Genomic DNA, 18,271 nt, shown 5'->3' on the forward strand with positions numbered 1-18,271 from the left:
TGGAATATTGCGGCGTGAAACAACAATCCAGCCAACCAACCTTGTTCCTTGCCATATTCCAGCGACAGAAAAACCCATGCTTGTCGTAAGAGGCGACTAACGGGATCGGATGGTCAGGCTAGCTGACTTGGTTGACACATGTCATCGGTTCCCAATTGCGTAGATCGATGCTCTTGCTGTTGGTCGCTGGATTGTCTTGTCCAGACTCAATTACGTACAGACCGCCGGCATATAAGTGGGATATTGCTGAGTGCGGCGTAAAACTAAACTCACTCACTCACTCTAGCTACCTCTATACCAACAGTCCTAGCTAACAGTTCCTTCCTACCTCATCTCCATATCCTATGTAATTTGTCTCTATCCAGTTAACAAACTATACACAAAGAACTTAGTTAAGCACCCCCTGACATATCTCAAGATTGATCGAGCCCCGATCTGAACACAGGTCCTCGTGTCTTTGCGAAGATTAAAATTTTTATTTTAAAATTGAGACTCGAAATGCTACACAGTCATAATGTATTGTACTGTGTAGCATTTCGAGTCGGGGGTCATCTCAAATGTTTTTAACATCTTTAATCCTCGCAAAGACACAAGGGCCTGTGGATCTGAACCCTTTGGAGCATATCTAGGACATGATTGGTCGTCGTGTGCAACAAAGGGATCCTCCAGTACAGAACCAGGCCCAATTGGAAGCTGCTTTACATGAGGAATGGCGTAGAATGCCCCTTCGGAGGATCAGGAGGCTGACAGGGGGTATGAGGAGAGTGCTGTTTGTCATACAGTCACTTGGAGGTTACACTCGGAATTGACCTTGAATCGAGTAAGACACGCAAAATGACATTTTGAATGTCCACATTCACCAATAAATTCAATATTAAACATTCCAGGGCCATAGTTGTACACACATGGTTTTGTATGAAAATCAGTGGGTTTTGTTTTACCATCATTAATTCCAATCTTTTTGTCGTTTTTTTTATGAGTCAAAAGATCATGGACTCATGTTTTCCATCGCGGTCACCACCAGAAGTTTTATTTTTTTGTACGTGTTGAAAACCTACCATTGCAAAACTACAGGGGGTGCTTAATTAAGTTCTTTGTGTTTATTTCTCTTCACACATACCTAACTCTGTCTGAATTGGTACCAACCTCTCCACCCACAGTCCTAGTCACCTAGTCTGTTCCCACTTTAATCTTCATCTATAACCATTTGCCTTTATATCTCTACCCACATTGACTGTACCAACACTCCCAGTTACATGTACACCCAAATCCCTACCCACACATACATAATGACGTTCATTCTTCGGTATAGGATTTCTCCTTCTGCCCCTAAACCAAACATTTCAACTGTCATCAATAGATCCATCGATCTTGATGACTTTGACGTGTGTTCGGAGGACCAGAAAATGTGCTCATCAAATTTTCACTATCGAACTTTCTTAAAAGGCGGAACCCTTGTAAATAATCAATAGCTGACAACCATGTAATGTGAACTAAAGTAAAGTATCAGTTCTTGACAAGAACTATAAATGCCACAGACATGTTTCATTAATGGAAATGTACAATACATACAGACAGGCATTCACCATATTCGATGACCTTGGAAAAGTGAGTTTTATTATTCATGCTTCCCAATTCATGTTCCATCCAAATGGAACCAAGAACTTTTTTCTTCCTAGTTTGTTTTTCAGTTTGGTTTGTTTATTGTTAAACTACTGTCTACTTAGCCATATGATAGCAGTCAGTAAATAATACACAGTAGGAAAACGGTCCAGTTATTGAGATCATGAGCATCAATCTGCACAACTGGACACAATGACTATCAACTAAGTCACCAAACTTAAGGACCTACTTCATTATGTCATCGCTTATGACTTACAAAGGTTTTGTTTGTTGTTTAACACCGGACTCCACAACATTTCAGGTATATGACGGCTGTCTGTAAATAAGATCCTTGACTAGAAATCCGTGACTGAAATAATGAGGTGTTTGGTGACATTTTATCTGGGATGCCTGTGGGTTTTAGATTCCAAGCAGATGACAGAGTAGTCAAATAACTATTGCAATTTCCATGTATGAGGATGTTAGTTTGAAAACAAAAGCAAAGACATAGAATGTTAGACATAAAATAAGGATTCACATGAAAAGATAAATTGTGTTATACTGTTATACATGTATATGGAAATACATAATCAGTGGCCCTGAATTATCCTATATGTGTAAACTAAATTTCAAACACAAGAAGAAGACAAAATCATCAATATCCCCCCGCAATGGTAAAATACTCTTCATGAATATGTCAGCTAGTTATGACTATGTCAAATGTTACATTGTTCTTCACATTGATCTAACTAAAACATATACATCAACAACAGACTGCCCGAGTGCTTGTAGTTTCATGTACCTCAGCAATGCTGATACTGGAAACAGAGTGGTACTGTTGATTTATGTCATTAGGTTCTTGAATACCCACTGAATGGAAGGAGAGTATTAAATGGTCTTAAAGTTCTGCTCCGGGAAAGAGCACCAACACCATGAGAACACAAAAAATATTTTATTCAGAAATTCGAAACAGTTCACAGTTCACCACCAGACCTCTATGTGCCAAGTTTGGTGAAGAAATATTGAACGTTTTTAAAATTCTGCTCCGGAAAAGACAAATTTGCAGGGATGGATGGAGTCCAAAATAATACCCCCACAAAATGCAATGCGGGGGTAAAAAATATCATGGGGTGGTAAAATTGTCTATCAGAGGTTATTGCAGTTACCTAGTGATGTTCATGTAGGTGTATTTGTGAAGCTGGTTGTACTATCCAGACTTGTGCAAATTTTACAGTGACAGCCCATTCAGACACCATGTCACTGAGTACCTTAACTGAATACATTCTGTTAATGCCGAGTACTACACACAGTACCCACAAGTACCATCTTTTAACATCTTTTAGTGTGACAGAGACACCCACAGCTATCAAACCTTCCACATTTCGCTCTCAGTACAGATGCTCTTCCCTGATGCCGAAACCTTGAATACATGGAAACAGTATATCAGAGGCCCAGATAAGCTGCGTATCCGGGTAAAATACGCATATAAAATTTCCAATTACACATTGAGAAATAATTGTTGCGTACCATTTACGCATTTAAAATGTTAGATACGCAAAAAGTTTAAAACAAATGCGTACAGAATATATTTATAAAAATCGCTTGCGTAATGAAAAAGACATCGATTGCTATCAAGTTGTACTGTTAGTATAGGACAAGTGCTGTACTGTCCATTTAGGATGAGGGATTTTTTATGAACGCATTTCCATTACATTTAAGTAGGTTTTGATTAGGTATGACATAGTCATAAGGCAGAACATACCTGCTTAGTAAACTTACTCAGTCACATAATACTTAGGTGAGTAAAATGACTGAAATACGCACACGTTTGAAAGCAGTGGGTAACGGAAAATGAAATACCCACTCAACATTCATAATACCCACTCCAAAAAAATACACATGAGCTAAATCTTATCTGGAGCTCTGAGTATATGTTTCAAAGTCTGTAGTTATACAACGATGTTTCCAGCATATTTTCAATGTTGAATACAGGCAAAATTTATGAATTGCTGTTCTGCCTGCCATTTTTAAATGGTGACAAATCTCAAAGGTGTAACAGGTTTTCAACATTTGCCCAACACTCTCTGTTACACAAAACATTGCACATAAACAACAACAAACTGAAAAATGACTTATGTATTTTACTTGTCTCTTCAAACTTCAAGTACAACTATTGTGTAAATATAACAGAGCACAGATTCACGCTACCCAAGCTTTCAATGGGATCATGGTTGTCTCCCTGGCTGCCACAACTCAGTATAAGCAGTCAGTCAACATGGCAGAGATACCAGAGTTCATTTACAAATAATGTCAGTCCAGCAACAGTTGCCTCACTTAATGACCACCATGGTCATCCTTTTTGAAAATAAACTTCTGAGCCAGTAACGTGACAACAACAGCTGGAAACGCCCACTTGAATCCCCTTCCAACACTTTTCAAAGCCGCCCGTCCTACTCCTGGGAAGTTGTCTGGGTGGTAACGCCATACTTCATTTCTGCAAAAAGGATAACATGGGATACTAAAACATATTTACAGCATAAAGGTGAAAAGAAAATAGCAGGGAAAATCATTTATCATATCTACATATAGTACTTGCATATGGGGCCTGACTGACTTTTGTTGCCAGCTTGATTGTACAAGTGAACTGGTTATACTACTTCGATGAAACCCACAAGCATTGGTATGGTGTTGAGAGCTGCCAACTTAAAACTCAGAACACTCAGGCCAGTGAGTTCATATCATGAGCCAAGTGAGTGAGTGAGCTTAGTTTTTATGTCGCTTTTAGCAATATTCCAGCAACACCAGAAATGGGCTTCAAACATTGTACACATGTGGAGAATCAAACCCGGGTTTTCGGTGTAACGAGCGAATGCTTGAACCACAAGGCTACCCCTCAGTCATGATGACTGCCCATCACAGAGCAATTATCGCACTACAGCGCTTGTGCCTTGCTATATCGCTGCTTGTCTGCAGTGCTCTCCAGTGGCACTTCTTTAGCAAAACACCCTTTCTGATCCTTAGGGAGCTGAGACATCTTTAGAAGCAGACAACCCTTTACAATACTTAAGCGCTAAGGTTTAAGGTCAAGGTTTCTGGTTAGGGTATGGTATCCATTCCGATCCTTAGGGAGATGACTCATGTTTAGAGTCAAACAACCCTTTACGATCCATAGGGTTAGGGCTTAGGGTTAGGGTATGGTACCCTTTCCGGTCCTCTGTTTTAGGTACTTTTTCCTATCCTTAGTGTTAGGAGTTAGGGTAGGTACCCTTTCCAATCCTTATGGTTAGGGTCTGGTACCTTTTCTGCTAATTAATCTGAAAAAGTGCAACCGGTAAAGAGCTGTACTCCCGAATTTGCTTTTTTAGCTGAATGTATAAAAATTAAACATTCAACATCTCCAGATGTTGTACATCCAGCTTAAATGACAGGACTGATCCCCTGGACAAGTCTTTCAATATTCATGAAGATAAAAACAACTGAAAATACAAACGACAAAAATAAAAAATAAACACAAGCAGAGATTACATGACAAAACAAAAAGGAAACAAGACTTTAAGCATTCAGAGTTAAGCTACTGAAAATTCATATCCTCCGTCCGTTAAACTGTAGTCGCATTTATCAGATCGGTATGCTTGTTTTGTCAATAAAGGTATCAACCTGCAAATAGCCCAATTTGAAAGGATATCTATAAATTTAATAATCGACATTGACAAGTTGATGACATCGGGAGTACCTTGTGTTGTGACAGCCCATAAGCAACACATAAAAGATAAAAACCGTAGAACAAAATCTTTAAGTTTACGTAAACCAACATAATGCACACTAGGGTATGACACTCCGGTTGATTTTATGTTTCTCACCGTATCCATGGATCTTTCAAGCCCCTTGCAGCCAGTAAACTCTGCAGTTGTTCAAGTTCCTTTATCCCTTCTACTTTATACTGTCTCCAGTCAGGTACTTGGATTTTCCCACCGCCTCCCATACCGAAATTTGACTGGGTTCAGCTGCTCTCGCTTGGTCACCTTTCGTTCACCTTGCCGCCGGAAGTGGACGACGCAGCGCTTGGTTCGTTGTAAAACAACGAACACTAAATATACGGAAAATGATTTACCCTACAGCATATCTTATATTATGAGTCAACAAACGGGCGAAAGGCTTGATGATTGGTGAAAAGAAGGAAAGGTGATAGTACCATTTATTTTCTTGCTTTCACAAGCTTTCCAGCGGCCTTTAAATATAATATAAAGTAAGAGCGTAAGAAGACGAGAATAGAGCTCACACAAGAAACAAATATAATAACGGTGAGCAAATGTGTTAAAACATCTTGTGTATGTTAAGTTTATTTCACACATTATCCCAAATTGATTTGGATGTAATATAATCGAGTTAACTGCTTGCTAATGTGTACAATTTTGCAGGACACCCAGTGGTTGATAGGTCGGTCAATCTCGGCTTAGATCATGATTTTTGAAGTTCTATATGAACTTTTCCCAAAATAAGAATGAGTGAGTGAGTTTAAGGATGTGTTGATTTTTTATGCCAGAACAAATCTAAATTAAGCTTAAACCTTTAAAGAAGGCTTTGCATGTCTGTGACCTGAATTGTATTAGTATCTCTTTCCATACGATAAAACGAACGCATGCACTTGGTCCCTGAGAGGCTGTAAAATAGCGACGACCGACAATATCGGCTTAGATCATAACAGTTCTATGACTCACTCACTCACTCTTACTTTGTGAAAAGTTCATATAGAACTGTCATGATCTAAGCCGATATTGACCATACTTTGGGAAAAGTTCATATAGAACTGTCATGATCTAAGCCGATATTGACCTAGGCCAGTTCCATCTCATGCTGATCCAGTATTTCTTCACTGTGGCCAGACCTAGTTACTACATGTATTGATAGAGGAAAGGGTTTTTCATGGCCAAGTCTCGCCGCTTCCAGATTTATTCAGGCAAAATACATGAAATAATGCTACGACAGACATGTCAATAAGACGTGATGCACACAAAGACGGGTAAGTGTTGGATGGAAGCTTATGTATATTTAGGATCTTCATGTTTCGGAGTATATTTTGATGTCGTGTTCCTATAAATACAGAAAATATCATCCATATATTCAAATCCCCCCATTCAAACACAGGATGACTTTGCTCAATATATAATTTAATCCTCTGGTTGGGTAACAGAATAACAAAATTATCAACAAATCAAATGCAAATTAGCAACACCAGTCTTTACAGAAGTTCCTCCTTGCTTCAGATTGTATTTATCAAAATAGATGTAAAAAGATGCATTTGTTGGGATAAACATCCTTCAAATATCTGTCAATTGCACTCAAATATAATTGAACACTAATACCTAAGTGAAATATTTGCTGACTAAAATACACATGCTATTGATTGTTCACCATGTATGTTATATATCAAGTACATAATTGGCTAGTTATGTCATCTGGCATAATATTATCCATTATGTAATCCATACACTGTGAGTCTCCAGGGGTTCCAGGTATGGCCTTCAACTAGCTGAACCGTTCCCTCTTTTAATAATATATGCATGACATTATTAATGAGAAGATTTAACCTAGGTAATATGAAGATCTTGCTTTGCCTCAACCTTCTCTACTTTCTATAATTTAGTTTTATGTCGATCTGTTGATATTTCACTTCACAGTGGCTTTGCTAAACTGTTTTCAAATTTCATTCACAGGTATGATATTAATATCTTGTCTTTCATGATTTGATAGTACATTCTACTCAGAATGTGTGTGTAGAAATATTTTTCACTGAGGTATTGGAAATCGCTGGCAAGAAAACAATGTTATCAAGTTTATTCATCCAATGATTCAGGTTACATTCCCACCCTAGTGAGATAGTGAGTTAGTATGGTTTTACGGGACATTTAGCAATATCACGGCAGGGGGACACAAGAAATGGGCTTCACACATTGTACCCATGTGGGGAATCGAACCTGAGTCTTTGGCGTGACACTTTAACGAGCGGATACTTTAACAACTAGGCTACCCCAACGCCCCCATCCCACCCAAAATACACCTGGAGTTATACAACTGTAATCTTCAGATTGATGGGGTCTTAGATAATTGGTTCAGCTGTAACCACGGTAACAAGACAAGACATCTGCGTATTACTCATGTTTTTAGGAACTGACCACAGGGGCTCAGCGACCTGTCCGCACAATAATATACATTATACCAACAGGGTGTCTACAACAATCATTTTCCATTTAATTCCCGTATTTAGCTAAACCCACAGTAAAAAAAGAAGTCCTTCCTAAATGAGTGTTGTTTTTGGCAACCCCCCTACTTGTTCATTATATTTTATGAGTTTCTTTGACATTGATGAATTTGTTAATAACTGCCATTTCCTTATGTACCTGCAAAAAGTAGCAAACCTTCCATACACCTAATTAAACACATTGTGCACTGGAATGTAATGTTTGGATGTATTGACAGTGTTTAGATGCAAGTCACATGTAACCGATTCATGCATTTCACCCTTCAATCAACAGACTAGCTCAAATATCAGGTGGAACCTTTGGACCATCCTTCAAAAATCTTAATAAAGAAAAGATTAAAAGTGTGTTTTCAACAGATGTTTAGCTCAGTCCTTTAGCTTACCTAAAACTAACTTACCTTAGCTAACTGAGTATATTTTTCTGTAAGCTCAATATTGTCCATTCAATTTGGAATATAAATTTGTTAGTAAATACAGTCACATATAAGTGAGCGAGAGATTATCCTTTTTCTCTGCATTTTATTTCAGACAAGGTTTGCCAACCATAAAATCAGGAATATGCCCTGTCTTGGCTCAATTACAAGGCAAAACCAGAGACAATATAATAAATTTATTATATGGTCTCTACCGAACAGCATCAGCACAGATTAATGTTAAGATATCATGTTTGGTACAGATGCATTTTAAACTCACTCACCCTTCAGTGAGTCAGGTGTTTGTAAGTTCTTGCATCTTCACTGCCATTTCCAGTGAGAACCTAAATGCATTTCTGGCCACATGAACAAATGCAGTGCTATTCTTGAACAGAATCAAATGCCCAAGTATATGCAAATCCATCCCTGAATTTCAGCCAATCACATGTACGTCTAGATGATTATACAGGTGTTAGCAGATGTGAATGCTCGCATGTAGATACCAATCTTATTGTATGAATGACTACGTCTATTCTTAATGACCAGTAACAACAGGGATGTTTTCTTGAATTCAGCACTGAATAAATCTTTTTTACTGATGCGTTAAATGTGTACACCTGTGAATATCCGGGTTAGAATTGGTCTTCAGTAACCCATGCTTATCGTTTGCAACTAATGGGATCGGATGATCAGTCTAGCTGACTTGGTTGACAGATGTCATCGTATTCCAATTGTGTAGAATGATGCTCATGATGTCGATCACTGGATTGTCTGGTCCAGACTTCACACTAGCATTGCCTCTGATACAACAGAATTACTTTACTTTTGTACACTAAGGGCTGTGTATTTGTAAATAAATTGTATTGCAATATATTGTGAATCTGGTACCCATATTCGATACGTATTGGATATATTGGGAGCCTCAGTGTTAGACAGTGAGTGACATTGATTGTACATACAAAGCCTATTTTCTACATATTTTAAAAGCCTTAAACTACATGTGATGGTTGTGATTACAGAAATCTCTAATTTAGAATTGATTTTAAGTTGTAAGTTCTTTATTATAAAATTTAAAGTAAAGTATGCTGTATTTAATGGAAAACTTCAGTTTAAATGAAAGTCTGTGTAGATTGTAACTTAAACCATAGAGATAATCACAAAACTTCATACATTCATATTGCCCAATCTACCGGCTCTGAGCAAAAAAGCATTGCAATACATTCATTCCTGCTAAAGTGCAGCGGTACTGACAAAACAACACAAACAAACATACATATATTTATTTCCAAGTATGTATAATGTTATTGTATTATTCATAGCACACGCACACTGCATTCAGCACTGTCTACAGAATGTTTATCAACCTCAAGTCTACAGGCCCAAGACTGTATCTATCACTTACACTGAGGTTGTCAATACATACAAACAGATCTTGAATATATGATCTATATCACCAGTATTCCTACTAACAATTTTTTCTGCATTATTACAAAACAAGGAATAGAACGGGACATGTAATCATCTAAGAAAATGACTTGATTTTGTGATAGAACACATTCTTCATGAGGACAAGCTCTTCTAATATGAATCTACATCATGATGGCAATATGATCAAATATTTTCAAAAATGTTCCTGGTGTCCCTTGAATCCTGAAGAATTCTGGGTAACACAAAAAGTTGACATCAGCGTCCGTTTCTGGTCATACACAGTCTCTGTCTGTCACAACATTTACTGAGGCAGAGCCAGGAGTGTCTGCTGCCCTTTGGGGAGGTAGATGACGTTCCTAGTCCGGGACAGCTGGTAGGCGATGTCTTCTGCAGCTTCTATCTTCCTCAGTTCCACCAGACCCTCTCCCGCCTCACCAAATGCCTTGGCCAGGAGATTAGCAGCACTGGAATCGCCCTCGGCAGAAATGATGGCAGCTTTTTTCTGTTGCTCAGCCTGGGAAAGCAGAAAGGGCATAAATGAGCAAGTGTTAGGGCTGTAACGATGCATCCAACTATCAATGGATTGTAATTGTTGACTTTCCGATAGAAATTAATCGATGATAGAAACGAAAAACTATTGATGCATCGATAGTGACTATTGATAGTTTAGTAATTGACTTCCCGTGATAAATGCGCAGCGCAAATACAGGATGTTTGGGTGCAGACTTGCAGCTTCATTGAGTTTGTTTTAACTGTTTACTTCATCTGGATTTCAAGTTTCTTGTCATTAAATGAGACTGAAACTACTTCAACTTGTTTTTATTTCATATAAACTATAAATTCGTTTTGGGAAATGACTTCAAATGAGACAATTCAAGGAGAGAAAAACTATTGCATTAGTATTGCAATTGTTGGTCGCAATAGACTATCGCTATCGCAATAGTTGTTTCCCCCTCAATAGTCACCCGAGCAAGTGTGTATTTGTTTGATGCAGCAATAAGCAATGTTCCAGCTATATCCCAGCAGCTTATAAAGATTGAGTTTTTGACCAGTGGTTGACAACATCAGCAAAGATCTTTCCACACCACCAAAATTAACCACTAAATCACAGGTTTGAAAAATATCTGAAACATACTAAGAATAACTGATAAAACTTGCCACAATAATCTACTGGAGATGTCAAATGACAAGGTAGGTCTTCCAGACCCAAAGTATTGGGCAAAGACTAACTCATTTCATGATGGCAAACACAACCACTTTGTCACAAACTGTCATCCTACCATGCTGATGAGTCAGCTCTTCTAACAAGCAATGAGTATTCTGACCATTTATGCCCCTGGATCCACACTTGGCGTGACTGCTCTACCGTGAAAGAGTGAGTATGGTTTTATGCTGCTTTTAGCAATATCATATCAAGGGACACCATAAATGGGCATCACAAACTGTATCTATGTGGGGAATACTGACTGACTGAGTTTGGTTTTACGCCGCTTTTAGCAATATTCCAGCAATATCATGGCGGGGGACACCAGAAATGGGCTTCACTCATTGTACCCATGTGGGGACAATCCGGTCTTGATGAAACGCTTTAACCAAACTAGACTACCCCACCGCCCCATGTGGGGAATAGAACCGGGGTCTTCAGCATGATGAGCGGCTACTCCACCACCACTGCTCAACTGTGACCTACCTTCTCTACAATATATCTAGCCCTCTCAGCATCCTGCTGGGCAACCTGCTTCATCTCAACAGCTTCTGTGAACTCTTTGCCAAATGTTAAATGTGTCTAGAAGGAAACAGAAAAGACATGGTTCACTTTCATGTGAAACGTGGGGTCAATGTTCACACATGAATTGTGTGTACTGGTATGTGTATGTAAAAGGCACGCGTCCGGTAATTCTGCGCAGCTTCAATAGCGTACTTCCGTGTCGAGGGTAAAATCGTCTGCTACCACATTTACGCTTGAAATCGGGACATTTCTACAAGGGACTGGCTTTTAATCACTAAAGGTAAGTAAATAAAAGTAATTGACAGATAAATTGACAGTTTTATGAAAATTCGTTTTCTTCAGACTTTTAAACCTTTTTCTTCATCATTCATAATTGGATTTAATATGAAACACTCTTCCTTACATTGATGAAATGATTTTTGAAAATAATCTGGCCCTAATATGCTTCCATACTTCGGATCTCCAGCTGGATGTTATGCACATCAGTTACTGCGAAGAATTACCGGACAGCAAGCGATGTTGTCAGAACGCCAGTAAGGTCAACCGTATGGCATAAAGCAACGTTAGAATCTTATAGTCGTCAATAAAACTTATATTTCTAGGTAAATATGATGCATACCAGCATGTTTAGTCAGGTAAACTACAAAAAATAAGAGACGTTAGTTGCCGTGTCGCGACCGATGTGCTTAGGTGCGCGGAATTACCGGACGGCATTGTACTTTAAAAATCGTATTGCGGTAATCCAGTAATATCATGCAGCCCTAGTTATTCGTTACCAAGGAGATGTCATCAAGTATCATCCCAAACTGAAGTGCTCGATCCGTGAGTTCCTCGCTGACTCTCTGTGATACCAGCTCTCTCTGTGTGATCATCTCACTGGCATCAAATTGGGCCTGAAAAGGACATATAGAGTTATAACCCCATTCTATATCTCACAAGCTGACATTATAGAATCACCATATTCTCTATCAAGCAGCTCTGAGGTTGACTTACTTCTTGCACATGAGCATATGAAAAAACATTTAACAGAAACTCTGTATAATAGACACTGGTGGCTCCAAATAATATTAAGGAAAAAAAATAAGAATGGTCACTTGTTACAGAAAATATAGGGAACAAATAACCCAAATATGGATACAGTGACCAAAAACGTTACTGTGTCTCATAAAAAACCCTCACTCCTGCCTCATTACTGTCACTAAAAAGTTTGAATATTAGATGGTAGGTCCCTTAAAAGTGATTCCATTGGTACAGGTTAACTTATTTATCACAGAATATATGTAATCCTTGCTTTATCAAGAAATGACACGAGTGTGTATTTCTCATAAATACTCACTACAACAGCTTTCAACACTTCATTAGTGATGGAAGGGAGGACTCTCTCATCATAATCAACACCGATGTTAGAGAACAGCTTTGGCAGCTGATCTACCTTGGGGCGGAACAGGATTCTCAAAGTGATGTTGACATTCTGCAAGTCTGTAACCATAGAAAGGACATAAGTGAGCAAAGGTGAAAAATTCAAAGTGTGTCAGTCTGGTCACAATGACCCACCATTTACCAGGACACACTTATTCCTTGACATAATGTTGACTTTCAACATGCTCAGCAAAAATTCCATCCTCGATAATCTCCAGGGTATACATTACGATCACTCTCCACTATACCCTGGATGCATCCACGGCTTGGCCCGATAATTATATTACCTCCCTTTGCTGGCTCTGCATTCTCACAGTAGCCAATCAGCTAAGCCACCGTTACATCCGAGCTTGCCAGTGTCAACAAAGATAGCGGTCGCAGTCACGAAGGTTTGTTCACAGTACCACTCAGATTTTTGGAGAAATAATACAGACAAATTGACAGATATGAAACTTCAAAAAATATTTAAAAGAACTCCTTCCACATCTTTCAGATTACCCTCTGCATAAATTGTGTTGCCAAGTTTAAAAGGTTAGATAATTAAACGAAGATAAGTGAATTTTAAGAAGCGAAAGTGAGTTGTTATTGGTTCAGCCAAGGGAGATAATAAAATCATTGGGCCAAGCCGTGGATGCATCCAGGGTATAGTGGAGAGTGATCGTTAAAATCTACAGGCCCTGAATGAAATCTGCAGGCCTATTTTATTATGGTCAAACCAATAAAAACAAATAGACTACACTGTAGTTTCACACTGTTTCTCGCAAATCAATTAGCGAACCCTATGGCACAGAGAGATGTTTTTATTTGTTAAAGACAGGTGTTGACATTCCTATGCACAAAGCGTTGCAATACCAGGAAGTGAAACTGTAAGTTATCGTAACATGATGGATCATTGATAATTCCCGAATGGTTAAAAAAAAAAACAAGGGAAAGATTCCAGTTGAAAAAAAGGCAGACAATTTACTGAAGGCCACAAGGACCTGCAAATATTTGGAACTGCTGGCCAGATACAATAACAACCGGCGCTTGGCCTCCGGGCCGGTGATTATTTCGAACACTGGTTCCGATTACACCTCTTCAAAATTTAGGGTAGGTAGGTGGGAAGGAATTTTTTTTACATTTTTTTAGAAGTAAAGTACAAACTAATAACACATATATCAATGTGTAATTGTTTATTCAATCAAGCTTGCGGCCATCATGTCGACTTTCCCTATCTGAATGACCGATGTCCGTTGGTCCCGGGGAAAAACAATGGTATCTGAAAGCTTATTTTATTCAAACCTCGTAAAAAACTAGGGTCTGCACCAGAATTTAGGGGTTGGTCAGGTAATCAGAACCACCACATTTTATTTTAGGCCTTATATGAGTGCCCATGTCATACTATGTTTACGACACGAGTGCCTAAATATTGGTATTTCCCAGCGAGAGCGAGGGATATATCGATATTCAGCCACAAGTGTTGTAAACATAGTATGATATGGGCACGAATATAATATTCTGTTTATTAGTATTATTACCGAAGTCGTCAAATTGAGGAAAATAAACTCAAATGTTCTTTCAAGCATAGACTGGCTACCCGCCATCGCCACATGTAAAACGCAACATCACAGAAGAAACGTGACGTCAAGCATTGTTCATGACGTCACGTCACCATGACAAAGTGATATTTTGCCCTAGGGCATCGTATGAAAAATATGAACCCCGATAGTTTTGCCCTCGTAGGTAATAATTTAATATATTCTTAGCTTCTACCTACCTTTGCTTCCTGTGACAACAGGAATATTGCGGGGTCTGGATCGAACATCAAAGATTATTGGTTTCTGTACCCATGGAATAAGAAAGTGAGTTCCCTCTCCTACAACATATTCTCTCACTCCTTGGAAACGATCAAATATAACTGCTCTGTGTCCACCGTCAACTGAAAAGAGGTAGCAAGTTGTTAGCTATATAACAATGTTTGTTTGCTGTTTAACACAGCACTCAGCAATATTCCAGTGGTGGTCTGTAAATAATTGTGTCTGGACAAGAGAATCCAGCAATCAACATCATGAGCATCGACCTATGCAATTGAGATATGATGCCATTTATCAACAAGTCACACAGTCTGAATACCCAATCCCACTAGTCGCCTCTTACATCAAGCATGGGTTGTTGAAGTCTTCAGCATGGGTGTGTCACAATGTGTCAGCTTGAGCGGTGAGTGAGGCCAAAAAGGATGCAGGTCTTAGACCTATAACACTTCCATGATACCGACCGAAGATCTGGGTTAGAATTGATCTTCAGTAACTCATGCATGTCGTAAGAGGCGACTAACGGGATCGGGTGCTCAGGCTCGCTGACTTGGTTGACACATGTCATCGGTTCCCAATTGCATAGATTGATGCTCATGCCGCTGATTACTGGATTGTCTGGTCCAGACTCGATTATTTACAGACATGGCTGCCATGTAGCTGGAATATAGCTGAGTGCAGCATAAAAGTAAACTCGCTCACTTCCATGAAACCAGCACATACAAGTATGATGCTGACATCAGAAACAAAAGATGGATGACTCCAGACAAATCTGGGATTCTGACCAACCAGGATTGGTTTCTGGCATGCCTAAGGGACACAACTCTGCACAGGGAATGGATGAAAGAAAGCATCAGCGGTTCCTTAGATGAGTCTCAGTCACAGGACATCAGAACTCTAGTTACATCATGTGCTTTCATTTTGTCGGAGATAGGCATTACATGTATTAGATTCAAGGTATGATGAATCCAGAATCCACACTGGGTGAAGTATTTAAATTTAATACTTTATTCAGTATTCAGAATAGCAATATTCCAGCTACATGATAGCATTCTCTAATAAGTCTGGACCAGACAATCCAGTGATCAACAGAATGAGCGTTGATCTATGCAATTGGGATACGATGACATTCATCAACAATGTCAGCAAGCCCAACCCTTTAGTCACATTATGACAAGCATGGGCTGCTGATGACCAATTCTAACTCTGATCTTCGCGGATGGCCAAGGTCTAAGCTTTTTGGAGTTATGTGGGAAAGCTTTAGATGGTCAGCTAACTGACCGCTAAGGCAAGCGAGCAAGGCAGCAAACATGGATTTAAAAACAAACTATCTGAGATAATAAGTTCATGCATGACGTGAACCAAATAGGTTTTGCACATTGTAAAAGACTGTAATCTTCTGACGAATTTTCACACGAATCCAATTTAACGCCATTAGGCCAGGAATGACTAAGACTTTCCAGAACAAAAGGAAACGAATCATTATCACGATTATAATTTCGCACAAACCCAAGAAACTGACCAATCTGAGACGTTGACATAGCATAGATCAATCAACAGATTATGTAAACGAGAAGGATCTATCTGCTCAACATTATGAAACATGCTCTCATCGAAGGGCACGCAGAGATGAATATACCGTTGAAAAGTGCTGTTTGAACAACTCCACCAGCAACTGCCAGACCAAGTCCGAGTTTTCCAATATAACTAAACAACCGCTGTGCCATCTTGCACTCTGTTAGGCAATCGAATGTTTTACAGTTATTTGCATCAGCTTGATCGCAAAATTGTGATGAAACCTTCGCCCATGTGTAGGGTACAGGAAGTGACCTTTGCGCATGTCTACCTAGAGATAATGCAAAAGTTGAAGTTTGTCAACAGCGAAATGAGATCGACGGCGATTAAGATACCAACAAACAATGGTCTCTCAAAAAAGCAAATTCTGAAATAATTTTAAAGAAAAAGTGCAAGTACGTTGCGCCAGAATATTATGCTTATCAGTAACACCTATTTTCCACTTGAGCTAAATATCCTTTCTAAACCATAGTTATAAAAACGGAAAAATAGTTGTTGCAAAGCTTGTTTCAAACGCAAATACTGAGGTGACAAAACTTTATAAATGATCAGCGTCTTTATTTTCAGACGTTTCTGTATAGATTCTTACAGCGTTTACAAGCAAATGGGGGCATGATGGGGAAGAGCAAGTTTTATATACAAGAACATGTACATATGATAATGAGATAACAATAACAAAAGTGGGATAATAGGCATCAAAGAAAGTTACACCCTTATCAAAACAAAGTTAGGGCTGACTGCACATCACGTAAATGCTGTTATACCTTTAGAAAAGTAGACTCTTCCACTAATGAGGTATACTTCCACTAATGAAAATAAGTTCTTGCACTGATGATTTATACTTATAAGGTCATATATTCAACAAGTTAAAATACCAATATCATCACCATCATCAGTCACATACTTCATCTGCAGCAGTGATACATAATTCAGTCACAGGACAATTAATGTAATTTCACTAAGTGTCCAACTGCATCTAGAAACTGCATTACAGGTTTTCGTCCAGTTACAATGTGTAGCTTTAGTCTCTCAATTCGGGCATCTCTGTCCCTGTCAATACGTGCACAGCGTTTCACAGCACCACCAAGACCTGTCTGTAGTCAAAACCGTTTATCTGCTGTTTGAATCTTCTTGATTTCTTTTATGAACTGGTAAATGTTTGGATGTGACCGGGACATTCCCTTCTTTAGTCCATTGTGAAACCCCTCCAGGTGGTTGTTTGAGCGAGGTCCAGTGTTCTCGTGCTGGTTCCAGATATTACAGGGAAATCTGGCGTCGTCTGTATCGGTATCCAGCATGAAGCACATGTTGACCGTCTCTCTGTGAAGTAACGAACTCAGCTCTCTGAAGATTTGCTATTTTGACGCTGAGTGTGTTTATATACGACATTGCAATAAAGAATAAGATGAGATGAACAGGTCTCGTTAACACAGAAAAAACAGTTTAGGTGATCAAAGTAGAAGACGAGTAAATCATGTTTATGCTACAAAAACATATGTATGGTTGAGCAAAGTATCCTAATTAATATGGTGAGTATGGTGCTTATACGACGAAAACATGTATGGTTGATAAAGAAAGAAGATAAGTAAGGGACCGTTCATAATTTATGGCTAGGGGGTGGTGGTGGTGGTGTGTGATGATGATTTTAAGGGGGGTCACCAATTTGGTTCTTGGGAGGCGGGGGTGGGGGCATCACTTTTGTACACATGTACAAGGGGGCAGCAATTTTGTACATAGAAATATTAAAACGTTATGCTTAAAATAATGGGAAGGTGTGACATAAATTATGTCATTGATTTTCTACATGAAGTGCAGGGCGGGGTCACTTACTTTGTACATCAAAACATGGGGGCGTTCACATGCTTCTCCGTGAAAATCATCATCAATCCCCCTTGACATAAATTATGAACGGTCCCTAAGTCATGTTTATACAATCAAAACATGTATGGTTGATGAAATGATACTAATGTAAGTAGATGAGTAAGATCTATTTGTTTAATGTTTACAGCCAGTTGGGTAATACCCATTATTATTGTAGGCGATATGAGGTGTAGGG

The 18,271-nt window shown here is 38.9% G+C and overlaps 2 protein-coding genes across 2 annotated transcripts; both read right to left on the bottom strand.

The window, feature by feature from the left end:
• Nucleotides 1-3,728: 3,728 nt before the first annotated feature.
• LOC124265270 (NADH dehydrogenase [ubiquinone] 1 beta subcomplex subunit 3-like) lies at nt 3,729-5,667 on the bottom strand. The gene is made up of 2 exons (XM_046700057.1): nt 5,463-5,667; nt 3,729-4,096 (listed from the first exon to the last, which is right to left on the bottom strand). The coding sequence occupies exons 1-2, from the start codon at nt 5,582-5,584 to the stop codon at nt 3,937-3,939; spliced, it is 282 nt and encodes a 93-aa protein (XP_046556013.1). The 5' UTR covers nt 5,585-5,667; the 3' UTR covers nt 3,729-3,936.
• Nucleotides 5,668-9,540: 3,873 nt separating this feature from the next.
• LOC124265263 (prohibitin-like) lies at nt 9,541-16,478 on the bottom strand. The gene is made up of 6 exons (XM_046700051.1): nt 16,280-16,478; nt 14,607-14,768; nt 12,768-12,910; nt 12,208-12,324; nt 11,393-11,488; nt 9,541-10,216 (listed from the first exon to the last, which is right to left on the bottom strand). The coding sequence occupies exons 1-6, from the start codon at nt 16,365-16,367 to the stop codon at nt 10,004-10,006; spliced, it is 819 nt and encodes a 272-aa protein (XP_046556007.1). The 5' UTR covers nt 16,368-16,478; the 3' UTR covers nt 9,541-10,003.
• Between the last annotated feature and the right edge of the window lie 1,793 nt (nt 16,479-18,271).

Source organism: Haliotis rubra, unplaced genomic scaffold (genome assembly GCF_003918875.1).
Source record: "Haliotis rubra isolate DU_JTF1 unplaced genomic scaffold, ASM391887v1 Scf97, whole genome shotgun sequence".
NCBI classification, from domain to species: Eukaryota; Metazoa; Mollusca; class Gastropoda; order Lepetellida; family Haliotidae; genus Haliotis; species Haliotis rubra.

What these genes read in the sequence shown, in the direction of transcription:
- LOC124265270 (XM_046700057.1), bottom strand. Translation starts at nt 5,584, where the DNA reads ATGGGAGGCGGTGGGAAAATCCAAGTACCTGACTGGAGACAGTATAAA. An exon ending in TTGAAAGATCCATGGATACG is followed by an intron (nt 4,097 to 5,462) that starts GTGAGAAACATA and finishes TCCTTTTTGCAG; the next exon opens with AAATGAAGTATGGCGTTACC.
- LOC124265263 (XM_046700051.1), bottom strand. Translation starts at nt 16,367, where the DNA reads ATGGCACAGCGGTTGTTTAGTTATATTGGAAAACTCGGACTTGGTCTG. An exon ending in AAGTGTTGAAAGCTGTTGTA is followed by an intron (nt 12,325 to 12,767) that starts GTGAGTATTTAT and finishes TGTCCTTTTCAG; the next exon opens with GCCCAATTTGATGCCAGTGA. An exon ending in CTAGATATATTGTAGAGAAG is followed by an intron (nt 10,217 to 11,392) that starts GTAGGTCACAGT and finishes CTGCTTTCCCAG; the next exon opens with GCTGAGCAACAGAAAAAAGC.